The 14,574-nt window shown below is 40.1% G+C and overlaps 1 protein-coding gene across 2 annotated transcripts in view; it reads right to left on the bottom strand.

Moving 5' to 3' along the window:
- Nucleotides 1-12,014, bottom strand: part of pitpnm3 (PITPNM family member 3) — a 160,015-nt gene extending 148,001 nt beyond the window's left edge. The window contains exon 1 of one of the 2 annotated variants that reach the window (XM_081614744.1): nucleotides 11,475-12,014. In XM_081614744.1, the coding sequence (XP_081470870.1) occupies nucleotides 11,475-11,499 (25 nt within the window). In that variant the 5' untranslated portion in view covers nucleotides 11,500-12,014. The remainder of the gene's footprint in view (nucleotides 1-11,474) is intronic. The other variant, XM_081614745.1, reaches the window with a different exon arrangement.
- Between the last annotated feature and the right edge of the window lie 2,560 nt (nucleotides 12,015-14,574).

Genomic DNA, 14,574 nt, shown 5'->3' with positions numbered 1-14,574 from the left:
ATAAACTGAAAATGCATTACTGTGCTGCTCTATGATCCTACCGATCACTGCTTTCAAATAGTAAAGTAAAAAAATAAATCAAATCCGTTGTATTCTTTCTCATGGATCTTATCTGCAATTTTACCTGAATCCATTCAACTGAAAAATAAATACAATAAAATAAAATAAAATACAAAAATATATGGCACACAGACAAAACAATAGTTCATTCAAAGAAAAATCACGTCTTGTAGAAACAAATGTAAAAATTTAACTGAAACTTATAAACTGAAAATACGTTACTGCTCTGTGATGCTCACTTGTCTGAGGCTGAGCCTGATACTTGGAGGTGTCTCATCTTTTGTACAAGTTCATCAATGTTCGGGGTGAGGCTCTGAGCTGATGAATAATGAAGCCGTTTTGGCGCGCTGTAGTCACTTTGCGGGCTACCGTTGCATTATGGGAAATGTAGTGTTTGCAGGCAAAACACGAGCGGGCGGGTCTGGCTTGCGGGCCGGTTCTCATAGTAATTAAATATCATTCAGGGGGCCATAGATAATTGATTTGCGGGCCGGATGTGGCCCGCGGGCCTTGACTTTGACATATGTGCCATAGAGAATCTGTGGGATATTGTGAAGAGAAAGTTGAGAGATGCAAGACCCAAAACTCTGGATGAGCTTAAGGCTATCGAAGCATCATGGACTCCATAACACCTCAGCAGAGTCACAGGCTGATGGCCTCCATGCCACGCCGCCTTGAAGGCTGCAAAAGGATTCCTGACCAAGTATTGAGTGCATAACTGAACATAATTATTTGAAGCTTGACTTTTTTGGTATTAAAACACTTTTCTTTTATTGGTCGGATGAAATATGCTAATTTTTTGAGACTGGGATTTTATGTTTTCATGAGCTGTATGCCAAAATCATCAGTATTAAAACAATAAAAGACCTGAAATATTTCAGTAGGTGTGCAATGAATCTAAAATATATGACAGTTTAATTTTTATCATTACATTATGGAAAATAATGAACTTTATCACAATATGCTAATTTTTTGAGAAGGACCTGTATGTGAGTGACTTGACTTTTAAATTAAAAAGAGGCCAAGAGGATTGGTGAAAATTCAGTCGAGTTGAAGTGATAGGTGATTTCAGCCCGGGCTTTACAAAACATGAGTGTAAAGTTTGGGTTTTACAAAACCTGGATTTTGTAAAACGGTGATTGGTCAGACTTGCGGAAAAGTTATGTCTTGGGAAATCTGCAAGTCTGCGAAAAAGATTTGCAAAAAAATTTGCATTATTGTTGTGATCACAACTTCCTGGAGGGCCTGATGAGTCGTTTTAATTTCAACTTTATATATTTCAGCTTTTTTTGTTGCTTTTGCATTGTGTTTAAAATAAACCACCAAAGAAAAAATTATGCTTACATGGAGTCACTTTAGATCAGAAGGTGGTCCCTTAATGTGACCCAGGACAAATTTGTGTTCAGACTGCTGAATAAATGCAGATTATTGTGCTTCATAAGCAACTATTTTAGTACCTTATATAACAAAGATATAAACAAAATTGCCCAATTTGGACATTTTGACTTTAAAGGATTAATAATTCAAAGTTGTGATCTATTACATAGCTCTGGAAAAAATTAATTGACCACTGCACTGAACCCCACTGAAAACCTCCTAGTTATTCCACCAAATGTTGGTTTTTGAACTCTTCATGAGTTCAAACATTAGTATTGTTGTTACTAAATGTACATAAACTTGTTCTCTTTGCATTACTTGCAGTCTGAAAGCGCTGCATCTTCTTCGTCATTTTGACAATTTCTCAAAATTTTTGCTTGGAATTTCAGCAACATGTCAGTAGTTCATAGAATCAAAGAATAATGTTCATTTTACTCAAACATATACCTTTAAAAAGTAAAATCAGAGAAACTGATCATTTTAAATGGCTCATTTTCCAGAGCTATATATATCATATGCCTTTAATTGAACTGCTACAGTTTGAAATTGCTTACCAAGGTTTATAATTCAGCAGGTTGTAAAAATTATTAATTTGCTCACTGCTGAGGATGGCCCAAAAGCAAAGAAATGATCTACCTTAATCACTTGCTTTCACCCTGAGGGAATTACCTCCCTTATTGCTGTTCCTCGTCTCCAATTGAGCCGTTCCAAAAAGCTGTGGCACCCATCACTTTTCGCCTCGCAATTAAAAATAATCTCAGGAACTCTAGAGCGACTAAGAGCGCCCAAAAGAGCAACCGGATCTAAAGTGAGGAAGGGCAGAAGAGCTCTCTGAGGCTGCAAAGCACTTCTGAGCGTCGGACAAGCTGCAGCATCGCAGCATGACGCCAGCGGTGTCAGGAGGAAATCCAATAAGGTCTTTTCTTCTACGCGCGGTGAAAGAAGAGGTAATGAGTAGTGTCTGCACTGCTCATTTGAACATGCAACATGCCCGAGTGGAGATGAAGATCACAAAGGGGTGTCAAGCTGTAAAGAAATGCACAGAAAATGAGACACCGTCTCTTGAATCTATTCAGATCTCACGTAGCTGGGAACAGAGCCAATAACAACATGTTCTGTGTGTCTCTGTTACAACTCACAATTCAGATCAATCAATGTAACTTTAATGCTGGGCACAGCATTAAAGTTTATGAGAACCTGTTGTGACTGAGTGTTAATGGACTGCTGGTACAGCATCACAGTGATGATTATGATTTTGTACTGTCACTTTTGGTGGTGGCAGTATCACACTTGTCGAAATTGTATATTTCCGTTTTCACATATACAGATTTTGCATATAAACTCTATCTAAAGCATCTAAATCTGTACAGAAGAGATCATTCTAGGTTTTACCACTCTCATGGTTTTCAGTTTTTTCAATCCAAAATGGTTTCAATTTAAAAGAAAAATCACAAAAAACTTTTTCTATTATAATGAATGTATGTTCCATTTTATGTTTAAGCAGTGTAGAAAGTATGAACCCATCAGTAAAAATGTACCCATTTGTAGCTCTACGAAGGGTTTTAAAAGTTACTGTATTAGAATTGTTACAATTTTCTGTCATAAACATCTCTTTTTACATAGTTGTTAAAAATGTCACTATGTTATGACAGAATAACGTCTGACTCGTCCCTGTGGTACTACAGCCATCTGCAGAAATACTCCACTCAGTCAGAAATAACCAATCAGAGCCGAGGGGAGTGTCTTAGTGCTGTTAATCAATCGTGTGCAGCGGAGCCTGTGGGAATCCAGCTAGTTGCTATGCTAGCATAGCATTGGTAGCTGTGCTAGCAATGCATAGCTAGCAACCAATGCTATGCTAACTAGCATAACATAGCAACCAATGACAGTGGATAAATAGTTTTCTTGGAACGTTAAGTTGTTTCTCTGCCATTAGCATATGTAGCATTGTATACAAAAGCATGATTGACAGAGCTAAGACTCTCTTCCTGGCTCCGATTAGTTGTTTCTGACCAGGAGCAGTGGATTTCTGCAGATGACAGTAGGACAAAAAAGAGAAGGCAAAGAAGCAAAAATTGCTGGCCCAGTCACAGATTTTACCCTTACTACCAAGAAAGATAAAATTGGCTTTTAGGCAATATGTATGCAAAAACAAAAAACAAAAAAACATAGTCCTTGTGCTGAAACAAACCAATCAATCTCAAAACAGCTACAAAGCTATAGTTAGCCACAACTTAGCTACCTGTGCAAATAACCAGACTGATCATCCAGTTAATATGAGCTTGTTATACTTGTATTGGTCTATAAATGGCGAAACAGAGAAACATTAAACTATTCAGTTAAATAAGCATTTGAAATGGACTAAAAACTTGGTGAAACAGATCATGAATATTCCTGAAGAGATTTTTTTTTTTTAATTGCAAATATTAAGAAACAGACCTATTTTCTGCTCCATCACATCATCTTGGTAATTAGTCCCCAGAAGCAGGCAGACATCAGCAGCAGCAGGCAAAGCTCAAAATGAAAATGCAAAAATACAAGAAAGAGGGTAATGAAAACCAAAGAAACAAAAAAAAAGTTAAAAAAAGACTCACGCAATCCTCAAAGATGGCCTCTAAACGCGCAACTGCACTTTAGCCAACATTCAACCCTGCATTCTGTTTTATAAAGACTAATGGGATCCAGTCGTGTATCTCAATCTTGGTGTTCAACAACCTCTGCCCTGCGTGTTTAAGATGTGTCACCGCTCCAAAAGACCTGATTTAAATGGTTGAATTACCTCCTCAGCATGCCACCAAGGTCAGCAGCCGCCTGTTAATGAGCCTTCAATTGGAATCTGCTGCGATGTAGCAGGTAAATATATAAAACATGCAGGGCAGCAAGCTCCCGAGAATGAGAGTTATAAATCAGAGAGTTATGCAGAGCAAGAAGTGACTGACTGTTGCCAGGTGTGGATGACTGGAACAATAAATAAATAAATAAATAAATAAATAAATACAGAAGTCACCATGACATAGCTCCTCTATTAACCCTTTAACAACATTTTTACCAGCGTCTCACTGAGAAGTAGCTCATGTAATGAGCTCAGCAGATGTGCAGTTCCACCAGGTGTTTGCCAATTGCTGCTGGCTAGTCTCAAGGAGCTGAGTGGGGCGAGTCGCAGGGAAGGGGCGCTCTGTGAGGTGGAAGCTTGGAAGTTTAGAAACTGCAGCTCTTAGGAGGAGTAACTTTGTCCTCGAAGGCGGTGCTAGCTCCACCCAGGCATTTTGCACAGCTGAATGGTTGCCATGGGAGATTAATGGATTTCTCACACACGCATGAAAGAATCAAAGCAACACTCCAGGAATGTTTTTGATGTCTTTTTTTTAAAAAACAATGACATCATAGCTCCATCTCCCTGTAACCCGCATGCACCTCACTCTCACAAATAAACATGGTGCAGTTTGGTGGTGGTTTGTGTTTTTCATGTCCTTCTATGGCAGCATCAAAGTGCCAACAATTGGCCTGGCATACCTACTACAGCATCTTCTACGGTGCAGCACCTGATGTGCATTTTTTTCTTTTTTCACTTCCAATGCAAATATCTGAGGATACCAATCCAATACAGGAAAAACAGTGATGAATACAGACATAAAAGTACTAAATTACTAATTTATTTAGTAACTCTACACTTGTCCAACACACTTAAAAAAGTGAACAGCTCCACAAGCTTTATATAGCATATAAAAACAACTAAACTTTAGTAAAACAGCCAATGTAAAATAGATAAACTGAAACAATAGTTTCAGTTTATTTATTTCTACATGTAAAAAAATAAATTGCAACAAACCTTTCAAATTGTTCAGAAAGAGCAATTAGGTGTTCCAAATATTATGTAAAATATATAATAAGGCATAAAATTAGACTGAATAGATCTGCCCTCATGGATCGGGCACATTGTTACAATACCAATCTAGAATTTTTTTCAATATTGGGACCGATACAGATACAGATATCGGATCGGTGCATCTCAAAGCAAAATGAAAAACAAATCTGATATTCGTTGTTATACACAATAAAATGTACAATTTACACCATATAACTGAAAGAACATATCACATTTCCAGCTTCAAAGTGCCTGGAAGAAGGCCCTGAACCCCAGTTTGCTACCATCATCTTGTGATTCTAATACATTTTGTTCAGCACTTTATAGGATCTTAAGTGCAGACCATTTACCGGGGCTGGACAAATGGCACATTTTAAGCGCAGACTGATTGCTTTAGGTTTTGAGCAAGGGAGTAATTGTGCTTTTAAAAAAAATGCTTTACCTGCAGTAAAACACTCCAGAAATCTGAAGCAGAAGACTGAAATGAAAAATACCCTGCCCTCCACATCTCTGTAATCAGGCCTTTTCCACCGGCGGACAACAGGAAGACCAGTTTCTGCTTCCAGGTGAAGCGGTCCCCCGCCGCCTCGCTTCGCCTCGCCTCGGAAACCCAAACAGGCGTGGCCGGCAGAGCCGCTGCTTGTGCCCCGACACGGAAGCCCCATGTGCTTCTCCATGACAAACAGCTATTAAATTTAAATTACTAGCGTTTTGTAAGATCAACTAAAACAACAGAGGTCACGGACGGCGTGCATTAGCACACGTCTCTGTAATATCCAGAGAACACCGGGGCGCTGTTTGCCGAACAGGCCTCTCTGGGGACCGGTTTCTAATCTGAAGATGCAACATGACACAGCAAGCTGTTGAATTCTAATAACATATATCTGTCAAGTCTAAGTGACAAGAAATAGCTGATGGACTGGAACTCGATTGCTTTTGGCGGACACACGTGTGCCATCAGTCAACTAAAATAACATTTCACGCACAAAAGTCTTTGTAACATTCAATTTTACAAGGGGAGAAAAGGAAAAAAGGAGAGAGAGAGAGAGAGAGAAAGAGAGAGATTGCTGCTCGGCATTCAGCAGCTATTTATAGCACAATGGCAAATCTCAGCAAAGCTGCAGGTACACGACATATTTATTTTATTTAGACAGCAATAGAGGGGGGAAAAATGTGATTCATTTACATCCAAACCAAAAGAAATGGTCTGCTGTGCTGAATCCCCAACAGAGATGAGTAACACCATATTTCACCAGAGGCCAAGCAGCAGTAAAAGGGCAAGATTGCAAGGGTGTGGTAGAAAGAAATTAGCAAAACATATTTTTTTAAATAGAAATTTGCCACCGCTGGGAGTCACGGCGCTTTTTTGTTTAGGTTCACACAAATCCTTAAAGGATTGAGCCTCTTAGCACTGAGCCTTCCCCTGTTATTTGAAGCTCATCATTCCAATTGATGCAGATTTTAACCTGCAAAATACTGCAGCTCTGATGCCATCCTGGATGTTCATGGTTCGAATCATTACTCTGTGGAGCTCCTGCGTGCCACTGGGCTCCTTTGTTTTCTGTAGAAAAGATTCCAGAATGTAAAATATTCAGAAATAAAAAATTCTAAATTTTGAGGTGGGGGTTTGGGACCCACATCTTTCATGTTAAAGGTAAGCTGGGCGACATGTCTGAAAAACTTATCACAATATAAGTGTTTCATCACAGACGACATCAATAATTATATTTTTGTTTGGAATATCTAAAATAATGCCAAGCTGGTGATGTGGCTTTTTCTGTTTAATCCATCCCTTCCAGTTTTTAAGCAGTTATTAGGCACAGAGGTGAAACCTGAAACTGCGCAAGTTACTCAACAAGTTGTTGCTAGGTAACCAAAGAGTGAGTTAGTGGATGCCACTGAACTCTATTCTTCTATCCTTCTATGAATGCTCCCAAGGAGTCAAAAAAGTTATTATATAAATCAGTCAGAGCATTGGTTAAGCCATCACTTCATGTTTCAAGCATCCAGCAAGCTGAGGTGAGTAAATCATTAGTGCAAACAGGATTGTGTAATATGAGATTGAAATTAATATTTTCATTGCTGCGAAATCTAAGTCAGTTTTATAGCAGAGGCACACATGAGAGAATTCTTAAAAACAGCGACACTAGCCATAGTTATGTGGTCAAATTGTACAAACTACTGTGGCATTCATGGGGCATTGTGTTCCTATCAAATTTTGACCTCACATACCATTGAGACAAAAGTCTGATATGAAATAGTGTGAAGGAAGACAAGTTGGTCTCATTTTACCACATTGTATTACAAATCAGTTAATTCAGTGAAATAGTATAGTACTTTGATAAAAGTTGATTTATTGTAAAGCTTTTCATAAATTTCTACCTGGGGCACCAATAAATGCTTTCAGGTTGATGCACTGTATTGCATAAAGTTCTTAAACTAAGTGATTCAGAAGGTCTAAATCAGATTAAATCTCTATTTGTAAATGACAACAGCCACAACATGAGCCACACTTGCAAATTAAAAAAATCTTTACAGGTGCAGCTGGTCGGACTCTATTTTCATAGGTTTAAAAACTGATTTATTTAAGAAGTTGTAACATTAAGAACAGTAAAGTGATATTAGCTGAAACACAACATGCTTTAAATGCAACTACATTCCCGACAGCCTCACAACCGCTGAAACGTTGCATAGCTGATTTTTGCTTCATAAAGATTTGCTCAAATAACCTCAGTGTGCGTTTTTTTTTTATTAGCAGGTGAATTTTACACCAGCGCTCAAATAAATATATAAAAAAAAGATTAATAGGAGGAAAACATCCAGCTGCAGCTGTTTGATTAAAAAAAAATCAATGCAACCAGAGAAGCTAATTTGTCTTTTGAGAGACTCTCTGCTAAAAATAGACAACTACATGTCTGATTTCTGGTGAACGCAAGCTTCTCAATTAATTTGTTTTTCTATCAGGATCTGCTGCAGACATTTCCACAGTGGTGGTGGCTTCAGATATTGAACCTGCAAAAACAGCAAACAGAAGAATCGAATGGATGGATGGATGCAATTTTTAGACAATCTAACAAATGAAAAATTAAACAGCATTTAAACCTCTGGTAGTGGTAGATATTTAAAATATCTTCCATTACCAGTTTTTAGTGTTCCATACAAAATGAATGTTCATTTATCATTGAGAGAGCAAACTTGCATCACTGTGCCATAATCAATGTCTTACCTGAAAATGGTATCAAAACATCAATACTATGGTTTATTGCCACTACTACTGAGACAATTTATTATCCAGCTAAATTTGCTGTTGTGACAGCCCCAAACAGTATTCCATACATTTTGATCATTATATAAACCCCTTAAATCAAACTCAAAATATTTCCAGAATTTTCCCCACATTTGCAGAAACCGTGTACAAGTTACAAAAAAAAAAAAAGACAAAAAAAATCTCTAAAAACATGTGCCATTTTATTAAGTTTGTAAATCAGACTCATTGCCATTCGGAACTTGCTGATGGTCATGATTTAGCAGCGTCTTGAGAGGCTGGACCACAACTGGACGTACAAACCCCATCGCCATCTGTTTGTTCACCTTAAGACCGGCTGCAGGGTCTATTTTTCAGCTGGGGTGCCATGCTGCAGTTTCCTCATCAGATTGATGGAAAGCCTCTGAAGTTAGTGCTTTTATCTCCAAGACCAGTTTTCAGGAGCTGTGGGGAGTAAACCCACATATAGCAAAGAGCGCATTGCATATATAGATATATAATTTTAACCGTGGCACAGATGTTTTAGCATTATTGTTGAAATTAAATTAATCTTCCCCGATCTGTATGCTGCCCGTCAGCTTTCAAACCTTGTTCCTGCCGTCTATTAACATTTGATGAAGTTAATTTAGTTTGATTTATGCAATTTGACAATGTGTATTTGTCCCGTTAGTTCTAATTTGTTCCTTGTTTGCCCCATTGATCTAAATTAATCCAGCTCCACATAAGCTTGTGTCTGAATAGTAACCTTTAAGGAATACTCTGCTGGGTAATTTGTCTGGGGGAAAAAAAAAAGAGAGAGAACAAGCATACAATTTAAAGTGTTTCAGTTTTTCATTGTGTTTTAACGTGTACATAAATGGCTTTAATTTTTTTAAACTAATAAGCATGAAAAAAGTCAATAAATTCAAACCGCGGTTAGCTGCAACTGTTAGCTTAAAGCCTTAATGGCTTTATAAAATTTGCACAGTCGCTAAATAAGGTTTCTGCTGTTTCTTCTTTCTAAAATAGTCCAAGCCAGTCAGATTGGCTGGAGAGCAACTTTGAACTTTCAAATGACAAACAGTTACCATGCCAACAGAATCTCCAAATTGAGGTGTGAATCTCTGCAGCTCCTCCAGAGTTTCCATGGGCTACGATGGGTGTTTCTCACACCTAATTGTCCGGTAGACTCGGTTCAACTGTCGGCCAAAGTTGCCACATTTGTTACATTGGTGCGGTTTGCGTTCACATTGCATTGTGTCAAACAATCCAAACCCTTTGGTAAACCTGTTCACCCTCCTCACCTGGGATGGTGCTGCATCAAACATTACTGCAGGAAACGACGCAAAAACTTCCAAAGACATGTGAAGACGTTAAAGCAACTTCCTTCTTTGTGAAACGTAAACAAAAATAGAGTTGCGTCAGATTTTAACGACTGTAAGATTCATCTTTTGTCTTTGGTAACAGACAACAGGCCACTTTCTCCCGCTAGTGTTAGACTCTCACGCTTGTTTAGTTTGTATTTACCCAGGATTCCCAATGCTGCAGTTCACTTCCTGCTTCAACCAAATTGAGAGGTTTTTAGGCAGACCAGAGTTTGCATTTTTTGGTCTGAGTCAGAATTTGATAGTGCATCCACGCCTCTCCAATCGAACCAGACTTTTGAAGCAAACAAACCACAATTTGATAAAAGCGGGCTACACAGGGGTGGTGTGAGTACAACCTCATACTTAGGTGACTTTCTGAGGCAATTCCTTATATAGGGTCCTATTTAGGAGTATCAAATTTAAGGGGTTGAACACAAATGCACACCACATTCCTCATATTCAAAAAACAACCAAACCAAACGTGCATCTCTTCACACATCTGTATTAAAACGTGTGCACCCTGGCATGCATGCGAGGACATTGCTTTAAATCCACAGGCTGCAATAAATGAAATCCCCTACTCTGTCGTGAGACGTTTTGTCACCACTTAGCTTGACAATAATCTGAAATGTCATTGATCCCTGCGGGAAAGTGCCCCGTCCACTCCTGGCCCTGTGGGAAAGGTCAGAGCGCAGAGGCCACGTGCAGAACACAGAACCAGGAGCTGCAGGAGATTCACAGACTGGCTCCTGAGGACGGGAGAAATACCCATTCTGCAAGTTAATCATAGAATTTTATTCCAGCGAGAAAGATCAAGCCTCCTGATCTCTGGCGAATCCAAAAGAAGATGCTTCAAATCACATCTTTCTATGACTGACACAATGCAAACAGGTGGCACACGTGCAGCAATATAATCCTTTTTTTCTCCTCTTGCAGACAGCAACAATGAATCTTTTCATGCAACAGAAATGTCATGACTTCAAAGGCCTCCAGTGATGCTGTCCTGTCAGCTCTCATTTCTGCAAATTCAGTTCAACAATCAAATGAGCTGCATAAAAAAAATCTCCCTGCTATTATTAGCACACTAAAGCACTCTGTATTCTGCTGGGGGTTTTTTGTTTTTTTTACTTTGCAATTGCTAATCTTTGAGCCTCTGACTCCGAACTTCTATAATGTGAGCCGTCTGAATTTTAACACCAGCAGCAACCCAGAAAATGTGGGACAGTAAAACGCAGGTTCATCTTCACCTCAATGTCTATTCTATAACATTTGACCCCCACTGACTTGTCTCACCTGCGGGGAAACGAAACGAAACAAACAGGGACATGAGGGAGACCAGCTCGCATATGAGGACGGGACCCGACCGAACCCGGGGGTTGGGGGGCTGTCTCACATGCGGGAGTCTGTGGCGATTGTCGCGCATTCCGTCACGGACTCCATCCATCCATCCATCCATCCATCCCCTCCATGCATTCAAGCATGCAGCCGCAACCGAACCAGCGCGAGACACAGAGGTCTACCTGTTAGCACGAGACCACCGGTGATGTTACGTCCCCCTTACCTCTTCCTTTTGTCTCCTTTGACATAGTGTCCTCTCCGGTGCGCACCTGTTTCCGCAAGCCGTCTCTGTGTTCTTGCTCGTCGGGGAGTTAATTAGGCAGCAGCTCTGCCTCCCTCCGCCCCTCTCTCCTGGCGACTGCACCTGCCAGACTGTAGAGGGGTGAAGCGGGCACTGCCTCGACGCTTCTGCTCCCTCCTCCGAATCTCCGTTCAGCGGCGGAAGAAAAGGGGCTTGAAGCCACTGCGGAGTTCTGATTTACCTTTGCGAAGTCCAGCGGAGCGCCGTACCGCAGACATAGCTACTTTGGGCAGCGCGTTGTTCCTGTTCAGACTTTGCTCAAATGTCATGCCCACCCAGCTCCACAGCTCCAGCTCTTCCCGTCCGTCTCTCTCCTCTCCGCCGCAAACATCAGCCGGAGTTGCTTCACACACACAGAGGCTCCGCTCTGCAGCTCGACTGCCTCCAGCGGTGCGCGCGGTCCCGGACTGATACCGCCGTCTTCTGTGTCTTCATCCTCTGTGACTTCACGTTCTGAGAATTAGGACTCGCCCAAATAAATCCAAAAATAAAAACGGAAGGCGGACTTGTTAAGGGAAAATAAGTGCTTACATTTATTCAGCAAGACAAGCAATTGATAAGGGCAGTAATTGGAAAGCCAGGTGACGAGAACAAACTTGAAGTTTAAATTAGCTTGCAACTTTATAAATAGACTTAGAAGTCCACAAAGTTCCAGTTAATGCCATTTGTTGCTTTAAGTCTTTGCGAAATATTCTTGGAACCTTTCATCTTTTGTCTTTGGTAACAGACAACAGGCCACTTTCTCCCGCTAGTGTTAGACTCTCACGCTTGTTTAGTTTGTATTTAGTTGCTTTTTTATATATTTTCTTACTAGCTGCTCGGTATTAGGAAATTCCTACTTCTCAGTCAGAAAAATAATCTGGATCGGCCTTCGAAGTCAGATTAGGAGCTACTCCGACTACCCCGTTACGAACGGAATGCTGCGTCCACCTGTAAAGTGGGAACATTCTAGTTAAGAAGTCTGAATTCCAACATGGCGACGCCCATAAACATTGTTTCCGTTACCTCATACTAGCATTTTAAGCTTTACTTTCAATGAGTAAACACAACTTTTAATTTGTTCAGTTTAGAGTTTCAGGTGCAACATTTGTTTTAGACACAGGCAAGTAAGATAGCCTGTGTCTAAAGGCTATTTTACTTGCCTTTAGACACAGGTTGTGTAGTTAGATGTGTAGGAAAATATTTCTAATATTTCTAATTCATCTAACTTCAGTTGCAAGGAGCAGCCATATTCAAAACACAAAGTCAGCTTCAGGCTGACTTGGCGTTTCAAAATGGCCGCTCCTTGCATCAAAAGCAGTAAGATGTGGCCGAAACAGGTTTATATTACAAGACACGCATGTCAGAGTGCTAACATCAATGTTACATCATGTATGCAACCAGTGGCGCAACTACACATTATTCAGGTGGATGCAAAAACATAGATCGGCGCCGGCGCCATCAAAGCCCCACACGTGTACACCAACGAAAACTGACGCAGGTAAAGATGCCTGTGGCCGAGCCGTCACCCTGGAATATAAAAGATGGACATGCTACATTATCCAAGCTCCAAAAGGAACACACAAAAGCAATTTGTTATTGTCATGGAAGTCGGCGATGGCCTGCTACTTGTGCGGAGCACTGAGCTCAGATTCCACAGAGGAAAACTAATGGAAAAGGCCTCAAGGCCAGGAAGTCAAGGAGACAGATAGCACTGATTACACCAAATGACTGAACTGACAGCGCCATAGAGAGAGAGAGAGAAAAAAAAAGGCTAATTGAATTAAATCAGTTGGGGTTTGCAAAGCTTTCATTGTACGTTTGAAGACTAGCTTTCACTGTCATTAAGAGACACAACTAACAACTCTGATGTAAAGATGTCAAAAGTTGCTAAAGTACTGGACACTGAAAATCTCCCAGGCACCTCTGTTTGTAACCACTGCGGGGCTTTCTGGGAAACGGAGGGAAGATCTGCTACAGCAGCACAAAGCACATTAGGAGCTATTAAAGAGTCGCAAAATACAGCATACTGGCCAGTCAGCAAAAAGAATTTGCTAAGGTGCATATTTTTTAGTTTCTGCCTTGTGGGTAGACAAATGCACTTTACACCAAAGCTAGGCAAGTAAATAAAAATAAAAAATCACAAAAAATATCATCTGTAATACTTTTTTTTTTACTTATGTATTTCCTGAAAGATACCACAGTAATTCATCTCGTTTCTCTCTTATTCAGGTATATATGTAGGCAGAGGTCTTCCTCGCTGCCTGAACAGAGAACAAACAGCATCATGAAGCATCATCTTTAGCTGTGTAACTGTGATGAACTCACCCGAACCGTGAGCCAACCTATACTTTTTGTCCTTTTAAAAACACACACAAAAAAGATTTATATAAATCTCTACAAAGAAAGGAGTACCATCATTACTTTTAACTTAAAAGCATCTTGATGGCTTAATGCATAAGTAATAAAGATAATCTATGCTTCCACCAAAATATTAGAAAGAAATGTATTCATAGGCATGTTGACTGCCAGCTCAGATCTCCCACTCTTTTGTGTACCTCCGGAATAAAACACAGCCTAAGAAATGATTTAACCAAAATCTACGCATTTGCATCAGAAGACATTAGAATGCGCGCTACGGCAGTCCTGCCTGACAGACTGCTCAACAATGACCAACCTTGCTGCCAGCATGACTAATAAGCCTGAGGACTTGACATCCATCTGATATGAATACAGAGCATCAGCTGAAAAAAAAAGCAAAAAAAACTCCCGACTTAAATGTCAAATACTTTACCAACATACAACTGTTCCCCCTCAAAGCATCACAAATGCACCGCAGTCAGTGAAATCCCGACCGGGTTTTTAAATGAGCTCTGGTAATGATTCAGCGCCGGCCAGAGGCAAGGTCTAACCCCCTCCAATCATTATAAATTATAATTATGTGCAAAATAGTTGCTAATTCTGGTCTTTACAGAGGAGCATCTACATGTGTACAGTACAGCGACTCAGAGAAATATTCACTCACCTTTGACCTTTTCCTCTC

The sequence above is a fragment of the Poecilia reticulata genome, chromosome 13 (assembly GCF_904066995.2).
Source record: "Poecilia reticulata chromosome 13, P_reticulata-male-v2, whole genome shotgun sequence".
NCBI lineage: Eukaryota > Metazoa > Chordata > Actinopteri > Cyprinodontiformes > Poeciliidae > Poecilia > Poecilia reticulata.
Note: the sequence above shows the minus strand (reverse complement) of the source record. Positions and strands in the feature narration are given on the sequence as shown.